Raw genomic sequence first — 12,999 nt, forward strand, 5'->3', positions numbered from 1 at the left:
TGTCATTGGCAAATTGTGCCATCACGGTGTACCTGTCTTTGGAGACTGGTACGTCGTACGTGTATACATTGAAGATGGGTAGGGAAGCTAATGAACCTTGGGGGACTCCGGCTGTGAGTTCCCTTTCAGTGGAGAATTAACCGTCCAATTTGATTGTAAAGGTGCGTTCTCTCTGTAAGCTACATACGTATTGTATAAGAGAATGTCTTCGGCCCTACAGGTTTCAGCCCAGTTCGTACATTTAATGTGTGTATCTGTGACTGAATGTATGTGTGTTGGAGCCTGTGTACGTACCCACTTCGGTCCGACGAGCCTGCTTGAAGCGCAGCGTGTAGTCGGGTGGGGGCATGGGCGGCAGGTCTCCGTCCAGGTCGGGCCGCACTACGGGACGGGGTGCCTCTCGCGAGTCGCTGAAGTAGGACCACGGCAGTTGGCTACGTAACTCGTCAGGTCCGGGATTGATGTCCCTGCAAGTGAGAGAAATTAATACTTATTTTTTTGGTAAACTAATGTTTAAGACAAGATTTTTATGCTTAGCACAAAGGGTAACAATTATTTTATAAGCAATAATTATTAGCCTGAAACCCTCATCCACATTGAAATATCTCCTGATAAAAGATACATGGTCAGAGCTGTCGACCGGGAATCGAAAGGACACGGGTTCAAGTCCCGTTGGCGTCATGTATCTTTTATCAGGAGATTTTTCAATGTGGATGAGTGTTTCAGGCTAATAATTATTGCTTATAAAATAGAAATTAATACACCTACCTAACTCTAGGCATTCTCTGGTAGACTAAAGGGCGCTTTTAACTACTAGCGATACAACAAGGCAACGGTACAAATAAAACATAAAATGTACGTTATTTGTAACAATATTGCTGCTTTCTTACACACTTAATAATAGAGTATAAGAAAGAGCTGTTGAAAATGAGGCATGTACGATGTTCATATGACTGACTATTCCAAAGGAAAAATGTTATAATTAGCGAACATCTCCATCACATGTTTCAAAGAAATGAAATGCTGTTGCCGTGGGAATTATAAAAACTCCCTTTGGATATTAGAAAAATAACGAACCTTTCAGGTTTCTCCTTCTTTAGAACGGACACCGGCTTCTTAACATCAGGCTTTGGTGGCGGATTAGAGTAGGAACTGTGGCTGCTCCCGTTTCCGCTGCTACCGTCGTTCCCGTTTGCATTACCGGCTGTGCTGCCGTTATGTCGAGCCAGCCAGCTCTCGGTGTTGGAGTCGCGAGGGGGGTGGCCGTAGTTGTCGTTTTTCTTGATCTGGGCAGGGGAATCATACTGGTTTAGTCTGTCTACCGACATGGGTTTTTTTGCGACAGGTGGTGGCTTATTCCCGTAAATGTTTGGTGATCCATTCTGCTGGCGATTGCCGTAGTCATTCTGCATCCCATTTGATTGTGTATTGCCGAACCCGTTCTGTATTAAGTTCTGAGGTTTATTTCCGTAACCATTCTGCGGCGCAGAGCCGTACACGTTGGGAAGGGACTCTGCAGCCAAGGGCTGAAGATGCGTGCGGTTCTGTGGGTCGCGGTTAGACCACTGGGTATACTGAAACAGATTAACAAAATAATATAATGTTCTTAGTAAGTAGTGAATGTTGAAATGATAGAATAAACACTATATATACGAGTATACCTAAACATAACATGAGTGCCAACTTACGGGGGGCTGTAGGGTCTGTTGGGAGTGCTGCTGCATGTTTTGCTGCGGATTTTGCTGTGGGTAATGCTGTGGGTGTTGCTGCGGGTATTGCTGCGGATATTGCTGTGGGAGTGGCTGGTGTGGGCTGATGATTGGCGGTTTCGGCTGAACTCGGTTATTTCTTTTTTTGGCTTCAATCGGGATGTAGAATAACAGGAAGAGATTGACGAAAAAAATTATGAAGGCGCGGCTGAAGAATACTACCATGACGAGAGAAGGAAACCACGTGCCAAATATATCAGCATCTTCGATTATCATAGCAATGTCGGGGAAATCCGGGGGATAAGTGATACCTTCTGGAAGTACTGGTTTTTCCGGAATATTGATTCCTAGAAAACTTATCAGTTTCTGAAAAGTCTGAAAAAAATTGTCATGTTTTTTTTTATTTTGTACAGTAAACATAAGTTACAATAATTAATCATTATTTTTAAAGAAGTGCTTTCAAATAAGTGTTTTAACTCTACAAGTTGGGAATTAATTAAAAGGTATGTTTTAGTTGTCGCAGTCGGATTTGAATAAATGGATAATTTTTAAATCACCTCAAGGACGCTGTATAAATAAAACTTTCCTCTGTTTGTATTAGCCATCCAAATATACGAGCCAATCAGGGAAACGGCGGGCAAATCAGGAACAAAATGGCAAGGGGCGCGGGAGGCGACGCACGGTGTTACTGTCCCACTTTCGGAGTTTGTTGAATTAATAAACAGGCGAAACATCGAAAATACAATCTGCTTACTAATTCAAAGTTCCTTTTATAATGGCACGTAAATTGCTGGCTGCGTAACAAAAAAATGACTACATTGACTATTTAAGAACGAACATTCAGAAAAGTCCTCCAATGGACAGCGCTGCCTTACTTTAGCGAACTGAAGGTATTTTCTGCTCATGGTTTCTTCAATCGTAAATGTATAGTTTATTCAAAGCATTCAAGAACCCTCCTGATGCCAAAAATAAGTTCTTACATTTTGCCTCCAGTTCGTCGAAATAATACATAGATTTCATGTTAGGGCAAGTCTATTAAGTTGAATGCCTATGGTATAAACAAATATAACGATATACCAGCAGGTCACTTCAGATGTTTTTACTCGGAGAAGATACGGTTTTGCACGTATGACACAATATCACACGTTTAATGTATTTTATAAACATACTTATATCGGTTATATGTGCCGTGCGTTAAGCCTGCATGAAAATTGATTCAATGAACTTAAATTTGTTTTGAATTTATGTGTATTTTTTAAATTTGGACTGATTCTATGAAGAATTCGATAAAGTACCTACCTTTTTATAACATAATATTTTGAAATAGTTTTATTGTTATTTTCCAAATTGTAATTATAATATAAAGTGATTTTTAACGGGTCTGCGCTAATTATTTAATACAAATAAAAAAATAATCTAAAAACTTTCCGAATATTCAAATTTGATCACGGTGTCATGCAAACGTACACAAAGTATGTTTTGTCATCTGAACGACCTAGATTTGCAATTTTAAAAAAAAGGATTAATTGATGTCCTGTTGACTCGGCCACTTTTCATCTGTCTGTCAATTTGTTAGTGCTTCGTGTCCGGTCAATCCTGTCAAGATGGTGGCCGTGTTTTATAGTTCCTTTTTATTCCGCCAGAGCGCATGGGCGTTGCGACTATTATAACAATATTCGAAGTCTACTGTTCACAGAAATACTAGTTTTACTATGACAAATTATTAGCAATAGGCACAAATTTGACCACCGGTGAACGAGTTTATTGATCTATAAACATCTTAAAGGTTCCAGGTATGAGGGGCTTCAATAGTGATGGGTACCTCATACTTACAGATGTGTTTGCAATGTCTTGACCAAAGGTGATGCAGGCCACAATATCGGCTACGATGTTAGCTGCAGCCACCAGCACCCAGGGTATCACGGTGATTGCAAGCATTTTGCCGGTCGAGTCCATCACAGTTCCAACTAGAATCATACCAAGAATGCGCATGTTTAAGTATATAAAACGAATCAAGCTACACGTGTCACAACTTGACAAATCTCTGAATATTAAGAGGAATTCAAGACATTCAGATATAACCATTTTGGCTGTCTTTTTTTGAAATTTTATGTTTCACGTTAATCCTACACAAGAAACCCTGAGGAAAATAAATTTTCTGACCTTGTCCTCCCTCCCCCACTAGGAAAAAAACATAAGCTTTCTCTCCCCATATAATATAACAAAGAAAAATCTTCATCTATTGTGTCCTACTATCTCCTCAGTTGGTGTAATCGAACTACTCCCATCTGGTGCAATTTCCTGACCTTGTCCTCCCTCCTTCACTAGGAAAAAGCATAAGTTTTCTCTCCCCATATAATATAACAAAGCAAATCTTCATCTTTTGTATCCTACTATCTCCTCAGTTGGTGTAATCGAACTACTCCCATCTGGTGCAATTTTCTGACCTTGTCCTCCCTCCCCCACTAGGAAAAAACATAAGCTTTCTCTCCCCACATAGTATACAAAGCTAATCTTTTTCTATTGTGTCCTACTATCTCCTCAGTTGGTGTAATCGAACTACTCCCATCTGGTGCAATTTCCTGACCTTGTCCTCCCTCCCTCACTAGGAAAAAGCATAAGCTTTCTCTCCCCATATAATATAACAAATCTAATCTTCATCTATTGTATCCTACTATCTCCTCACTTGGTTTAATCGAACGACCTTGTCCTCCCTCCCCCACTAGGAAAAAATGTAACCAATTGTTTTTTGAAGAGAGTAGAATATATATTTTTTTTAAATTGCACAACATGTAATAATATTATAGTCATTATATAAGTGAATAAACAAACATAACACACTAATGAAATATTATCGACTATTTGTGCGCTTATCGTCTCACGATAAAAAATACGTTTTAATCAATATATTATTTATGTGCCTGAAAAGATTATCAGAAAATTGATAAAATAATATTAACATAATGCAATATTAATATGCGTAGAATAATTAATACCACAACAAGTGCCTTGTAGGGAGTTTTTCGTGATCTAAATATTTGCCTAACAGAAGATTGAATTTCTAATACAAATTCACGAAATACAAATGGATCTACGATATCAGACGAGTATTGTCGAGACGGTGCTATAGGGCCAGGGCTAAATTGAACATTTTTCATTTGTTCTTTCTCAAGGGTTTTCTCACAACTCTCTGATTAAATAAAACTCCGGCATCAACAAAACACTTGTTCTTTATTGTGATAGACTGACAATAGTTCTGATATCTTAATTAGCAGGCAGTTGGAATAATCTGGACCCCGACCTTGAAGTTCTCACCTTATTTATTATCATATTATTCTCGACAGCTAACGCCATCTATGGTTAAAGTAATAGACTAATCTAGCGCGATCCATGCGTTAGCTCATTCACTAACATCAAGGGTATTACATCATGTATGTAAGATATGTATTACAATACATATGTGTGTAAGTTATAAGTTGTAAGTTATAATTAAGTATTTTTATAAATAAAAAAATATATAAAAAAAAATAAAAAATAAAAATAAAAAATATAATTTTTCCCTTTTACACACGAGTGGTTACACTCTATTAAAGGTAAATGTGTTTTTTTACAACTTGGAACACTAAATGATTAGGTATCTGTATTTACCTTGTAAAAAATATTAATAAATACTTTCTAAAAATTAAAAAGCGACCAGAAAGAAAACAGTTTTTGTTTCATGAAATGAAGAAAAAAGATGAACGTAACACCAAAGAGTCAAAGTAGTTTGAAATCATTCTGTAGAATATATTTTAAATCTATCCGAGTATCGCACACATCATGTACCTAAATGGATAAAAATGAGTTAGACTGAAATATTGAAATCATCCATTTCCTTTTCCTGATAAATATAACGATGAAATGTAACATTATTAGAATTTTAATGAACAAGTGTTCCGATATCCTAATAACATATTAGTGTTTAACCGACAGTTTTTTAGGAAACCTGTCAATTTATTTGATAAAGGACCGCAGTCCCGTGTTTAACAGGAATAGGAATAATTTAATTTTCAATAAATAAGTAATAATAATTTATTTTTTTTAAGTTTCTTTCTTCATTGAAATTATTTGTTACATGCATTGAGGATTTTTCGACCACCATGCTAGGCACATCCCCGTGTTACAATATAGCTATAATATGGATTCTTTAGTGAACATTTTCAATTTATCACTTAATATAAACAAAATATTTACCGATTTTCTTTTCTTTACCTTAGCTCCACACATGAAGCTCTGGGAAAAATAATTCCCCTCGGGGTCTATGTCATCTATCAAGATGCTGTGTGGAGGGTCTTTTTAAAAAAGGAAGGATGGAAAGTTCTTGGAAGAAAAATGTACGAGGGGTGGGTAGGAATCTGGAGGTCTTGAGTGATGGACGTACGAATCCATCCCTCCTTGCGGTGCAAGGTGATGTTCCAAGAAAGTTCAGTTGGAGAGGTCAAAAGGTCTTCCTCAACCAGTCACTTCCGATCCGGCTTACCACGCAGTTGGTGGACAGAAGCATCCGCCACCAAGACCCGGATAAATCTCACCCCATGAACCCAGGCACCCCTGCTAAGTCATCAAACGTAGCAAACCGCTTGCGGTTACCTATGGCAGAGGTGTTGATTATCCAATAAATGTTTCCTGGAACGGCAGTACCCATACCCGACTCCCAAATTGATCAATCCTCAGTTTAAAAAAATGTAAATACTTGTATTAATAAAAGTAGATGCATTATAGTAAAAATATATATATTTGTAAATCCTTGAATTAATAAAATTAGGTGTATTTATAGTAAAAAATATATAAATGTTTTCAAATCTTAATTGTGTCAAATGTTGTCAATCAAAATTTGACAACATTGGGTTAGTGATTTCTTCTTCCACGCCCGCGCAATGTTCATGTTCACTAATTAAAAATAATTTGTATAGCGCCGTTTTTGTGCAAAATCAACTCAAATTATTCATATGTATAATTATTCTTTCTTGGTCATTTTAATAAGATTAGAACCATTAGATTATTATCCTAAGTCTATTATTTTTATGAGTCGGTCGAGTTTTTGTTACTCTATTGTGTTTTTCCAATACGATTATAAATTATATTGAAAAAAAAATCAGTATAACAAATATAAAAGCAACATTTAAAAAATAAAGCATGAAATATAATACATCTGTTAAGTCAATTATCACTCTTAACATTATAGAACATTATAGAACACTTCAAATAAATTATTTTTTAAGTTATCGTGAATATTTAAGCTGATAATTCATTATTGACATTTACTTAATGTGCTGAACTAATTTGGCTTTAAATGTGTCAAAATTAAAAACGAAAATATCAGCTAACATCAGCGAAAATATTTTATTGATAAAATTAAACGCAATTTTACGATATGACTTCATTGTGCAATATTTCTCATTATCTGACTGTTACTAGGAATGTAATCGGTTGTGTATTCCATTGATCCACGCGAATATTATAGTGATTTTTTATTTGTAAAAATTCATGTAATTGAATAATATAATCATAGAATTTGTCAATTAAGTACCTACTGTGTCATCTAAATTTATCGAAATGATTATTCGAATGAAGAATGTTTATTGAATATTATGTGACTTCGTGGTCAAAGGGTAAAGCTCTCGACTAGATAGCCAATTTTATTTGATTAATTTGTGTTATTTTTCAATTCATTATATTTAAATAATATTCAGTAAATCAATAATATATAGTATATATCGGCAGGTTCCAGAGTAAGACCACCATTGAGTATTGAAACGTTACTTGATTATGTTACTAATTCAGTAATGAATTACAATATTTCATATTCTAATTCATTACTGAATTAGAATATTAAATATTGTAAAATAATGTATGAACAATAAAAATAAAAAAAAATAAAAAATAAATGGCTTTAGCCGTGTTTGGTGACCACATCTGAATAGCCAGGTACTCAGAACTTCGTTCAGCCTCACATATCCCACAATAAGTCTCTCCAAATTCGGCTCGCCACAGTAGTTGGCAGACGCATCAGCCGCCAAGATTATAAAAATCTTTATCCCCCGTGAACCCGGGCACCCCTGCTAAGTCACCAAACGTAGCGAACCACTTGGGGTGACCTGTGGCAAACGTATTGGTTATCCAATAAATTGTTCCCGGGGCGGCGGTAACCACACCCACCTCCCAAATTGACGTAGTATGTAGTTTAAATTCTTTGTAGTGTCGGTTGCTTATAGTTCTGGTGTGTAATTGTGTCATAAGAGAGTTTTTTATTGCTATATTTTATAATAATTGTGTTTATATAATTGTAGATGAGGTTGCCGTATATTTAAGACATTATTCTAGATGAAGATGGGCGAATATCTTGTCGTTTGCTTATTGATAATACGTATTACCATTTTTTAGGCTTTTGTAGATAATCCACCCCAAATGATTATACCGTATACTGTTGAGGTTGGACAGAGAGCATAATAGTGTTGTAGGAATAAGGATATTTCTAAGAAACTTCTTCCAGCCTCGGGCAGGCCCATGTTATTCCTTAAATAAGGCCAAGGTCTGGCAGTCAAAACTCATGAGCTGTACAAAACAAAACTAAATTTACACAGAAATAATAAACACTGAGTAAAAGTAATAAGAAGAATAGTAAATACTCACTGAAAAGCAATACGGACGACGTGACCCACAAACTGGATAGCACGATGTAAGCCAACATCCAGTCATTGGTTCGCACGGCGGTCTCGGGGGTGGAATTGTAGGTTAGATTCAGACCCCAACTTGAATCAATGCTGTTATCGATCGTGTGCAGATCCATTTGCAATCCTGTGTCGTATTTCACATCTTGTCGACAAAATAACTCTCCATTAATACATCTTTAAATTAATAATGTACCTTTTTTTAATTTAATTAATATAAAATTTAATAATATAATTATTAAGTTCTGCAAGTATTTTTTTTTATTGTTACACCTGTTTCGGCTTTCAAGGAATATGAAATCTATTGTTACAATTATTTTATCAGTAAATCGGTTTAACCGGTAATAAATCAAAGTTATCTAAACGTGGCTAAAACCACAGTTTGAAAATGGCCCTGAAAGCCGAAACAGCTGTAACAATAACAAAAACCAAAAAATACTTGCAGAACCTAAAAATAAAATTTTATTTTAATTAAATAAAAAAAAATTAAATGGAGTTCTACGAATTAAACACAAAAACAATAAATATAATAATGTACATAGGTACTGTCAGTTTAAACAAAAAATAAAAATGTATCAGATTATGTGAAGGCGATTATAAAAAAAATTGGTTGATTATCAAAACGTGCTCTTCGTGCAAAGTAGCGTAGATTACCAATAATTAACGCTGAATAAGGAACTCCAGTGAAAAATATTATGGCTTCAGAAATGGTTGGTCTTTTAAACGAATAAAACACCATCACATTATTAAACACATGTTTGGTTGATATAACCGACTGCGCTTATTAATCATAACCAGTAGACGTGAGAAATATATCAACAATAAAAAGTTTACAACATCCACATCGGGGTTGTAAATTCGTGGAGAATTCACCAAATTGCGGGGAATGTAATACGAATACCTACATACCGTAGTGAATAATTATAATTGTTAGAAATAAAACCTAATTTGAATTATTAACTAATAAAAACACGAATTTCAATTGTGTGTCTGTAACTCTGGTTCAATGAACGCTAGAACTCGGATTTTGTGGGATCGGAGGATCAGTGATGCGGCCCTTTTCGTACAAAACTTTAATTTTGATTTGAGAATAAATTACATAGTCAAAATTTAAAAAAAAATTAATCAAAAGATATTTCAAATATCTAGTACGACTATATCCTACATTATTTATTTGTGTTTAAGGCCATTATAATTTTTTTCATTATTTTAGAGGCAACTTTGGAAATTATTTGTGAGTTAATGATAACTGTTTATTTACTATGCGAATATGATGAAATACAAAACAAAATATTAAAATGATTCAAAAATCATTCTGATGGGTGAAAACTTAAATTCAACCAAACACAAATTTAACGCATATTAATTAAAATTTCCATCCAAAAAATGCCCTTTTTGAAATGTACTATTTTTTAACTTTTAATTTCATTATATTTAAACGGTAGATAGGGGAGGACTATTTTTTAATAATTATAATTAACTCACATAAACGTTAAAACGCGAACCTGCCGACAAGAACAAAAAACAGGAGCACAGAAACCCTTTACTACTTTCATCACTTTTGTTCTTTTTGCAATGTTTTATGTGTATTTCAAATGGGCTATATGGATCTTATTTTTTAATTTATTCCTGAAATAAAACTTTTTGATATGTGAACAGGTAAATATGCAAAAACCAGAGATTTCTTACAATTAAACTCAATATACTCAGTTTTGTAAGACTTATATTATGTAAAACAAAATGACTAACTAGATATCAAATGTCACCAATAAGTTGCAGAAGATTTTGCAAAAATTAATCACTGCCTTAAAAATTTAATGCAACACAAATTATTCAGACAGACGTCGAAGTACCAATAATCAATATAGGTTTATAAACATTTGGGATTCGTTTTTCTGTGTACAGAAACATTGGAACATACATATCATTATTACCCGTGAAAAATCAAGGATGATTTTGATAATGAAAGTGTCGAATTGCCTTTCAAAAAAACATACATATTGCCAATTTTTGTTTCAATATAATTATATTATTGTTGTCAAATTATTGAGACGTCAGAAATTTAATATTCAAATCAACACCGTTAGTAAGCGTGAATAAAAAATGTGTCATAAATTTAAATAATAAATACTTAATTATTAATTAAATAATTTTCTAATTGTAGATACCCAATTTTTCGATTGTCTTAAAAAATTTCAATTTTACAATAATTTTAAAACAAAGTGAATATTCGGTTTCACGGCAACTCAGGACAAGTGAAAACAGAAAAAAAGAGAAGTGAAAAGTGTCATTAAAAGTGATGAAAAAACTGTCCTATAAACCTAACCTAACATAACCTGGATAATCTAGTTTTTCAGTTTTCATCACTTTATATCATTTTTCAAGAGTGTGTTGAATTGTCACTGTCGAGTTGGCCAGTTACCGGAATATTCATATCACAGACAACTGAATTTAGTATGTTTAATATGTTCTAATAGCCCAGTCAATGAAGGTTTTGTGTCGGAACTAAGCAGTACAATGGGTGAAATGACATTCAATGTTAAAGTAGTTATTTGACCACTTATTATGTAATTATTGTACATTACCTTTATAGCCCAGTCAATGAAGGGAAAAAAGAGCCAATGTCGGAACTAATTCCCCGGAAGCTGAATTTTTCACAGATGTTAGAAGACCTTTAGACATGTATTTTTACAAAAGTCCCTGACTTTCCCCCTTGTGCTTCCTTCCCCACCCCCTCTTGAATATATTTTTCAAAGCCTTTCGGAGTACGCTAATATCTCCTTAATGGTTTTATTAAATCAGATTATTTATTTTTTATTTAGTTTTTAATTACTTATTCTAAAAAATTATATTCTTTCATTTTTGCGATAAAACTTATACAATCTCTACAATTTATTAGTAAAGTAAAAATACCAGTTTTTAAAATAGTATTTCAGAGTATATTTGCACATAACTTTTTTCTGAGCCTGTTAACGAAAAAAAATAACTCAACAAAACTTTTAGACAATATTTTTAACTATATAATAATATATATAATCTTGGGTTTTAATTTATAATGAGGCACGTAGGCTGTTTATAAGGAGCACGGCGCGTGGCGGCTCGAAAGTGCAGCGGTTCGCGGCGCATCGAGAAGTTACAAAAACCTAAGGAAAGTAATGATTAATTCATGTTTTTGCTTTATTTTATAACAAATTCATCTAACGTTGAAGATTTTTATTGTTATTTACCAGTTTAAGTTCGGAGGGTAGGGGGGGAATATAAATATTTTCCCCTGCCCAATGAAGCGCTTTCATTATCCACCAACTGCCGTGCCACGGTCTGGCTAAACAGTCATATTATGTTGTATGATTGTTTGTAACTTATTATTTAAATGAAGTTATGTGAAATAAGCCAAAAATAACTACGACAGCGTGGGACTACCCTTTCACCACATTAAAATATTGCCGACCTTATGTTATGGCGAAGTTCTAAAAAATCTTTTGTGGAAATTCTCACTTTTTTATTATGTGCACTTATCAACAATAAAATACCGAAATACTTACAATAAAGCATAGATCTAAAATGGTTTGCCTTCAAACAAGCTTCTTAAAATATACCTTAAAAAATATTATAATGACAAAACGGTTTGTAAATTATATTATATACTTATCAATATTGATAGTATATAATAGTATATAGTATATATAAGTATATAAAATAATATAAGATTGAACGATGACAAAATTAGGCAACTATTCAAAAAATTTCTAGTCAAGAGAGTCTTCCATATACTGCAGTGTGTTCAGACATGATAATCCGTTAAGGTTGTAGCACATGGCAGAGCAGGTAAATCCAGATTTTCTGCAGCCACAGTAATTTCCACATCCAGACTTGCAGGAACAGGACACCAGAGAAAGAAGGTCATCAGGAGCAAATGGTTTCAAAAATTTCTTCTTTCCACAATTTTCATTTACATTTTCATACCTCCATCCCCATTTTATAGGGTTTAGTTTGTTTCCTAACCAAAACTGTACTTGCAAATAAACTCTCAACAAATGTTGATGACACGATTCGGAAGTCGGTGGTAGTTTTGCCAAGTCAAATTTAGATTTAAAAGCTGATTTTGACGTTAGTCTGGTAAACTTACGTACTAAACTTGGTAAACAACGTATCGAGCTTCGTTTCAATTAGAGTAGCTACCAAGACCATACATGGCGAGAGCGAATTTTTCTCCATTTCGCAACAAGTTCTCTTCAGTTGCATCTTTTTTCAGAAATGCCTCAGCTTCGCGTTTTGCTTCGGGATTGTTTTTCATCATATCAACAGCTTTTATCTTTCCTAACCCATATAAAGATGAGGTCGTATCACAGCCCGTAATGGAATGGGTAAATAGCATGTGATTTCGAATATCTTTATGTAACATTATAGGTTTCTCTATGATGTAGAAAGTTCTTGAAGGGGCCTTTCCACCAACATCTTTACAGAAAAAAATAGATTTTATTTAAAGTATTACCAAAAGATCACTATCCGTGCCAACAAAAATCACTTTTGAGAAGATGTTGAGTTGTTCGATGCCGGTTAGTACAATGTCAATATCGGCA

The 12,999-nt window shown here is 34.2% G+C and overlaps 1 protein-coding gene across 2 annotated transcripts in view; it reads right to left on the minus strand.

Annotated features, from left to right (window-relative positions):
• Nucleotides 1–12,999, minus strand: part of LOC149412426 (uncharacterized) — a 29,763-nt gene that overhangs the window by 2,934 nt on the left and 13,830 nt on the right. The window contains exons 3-7 of one of the 2 annotated variants that reach the window (XM_089645889.1): nt 8,382–8,564; nt 3,543–3,676; nt 1,689–2,084; nt 1,078–1,574; nt 299–467 (exon numbers count right to left, since the gene is read on the minus strand). In XM_089645889.1, the coding sequence (XP_089502015.1) occupies nt 299–467; nt 1,078–1,574; nt 1,689–2,084; nt 3,543–3,676; nt 8,382–8,564 (1,379 nt within the window). Of the gene's footprint in view, nt 1–294; nt 468–1,077; nt 1,575–1,688; nt 2,085–3,542; nt 3,677–8,381; nt 8,565–12,999 lie in introns of both variants that reach the window. The other variant, XM_089645890.1, reaches the window with a different exon arrangement.

Source organism: Hesperophylax consimilis, chromosome 23, assembly GCF_061612785.1.
Source record: "Hesperophylax consimilis isolate HC1 chromosome 23, BYU_Hcon_1.0, whole genome shotgun sequence".
Classification (NCBI taxonomy): domain Eukaryota; kingdom Metazoa; phylum Arthropoda; class Insecta; order Trichoptera; family Limnephilidae; genus Hesperophylax; species Hesperophylax consimilis.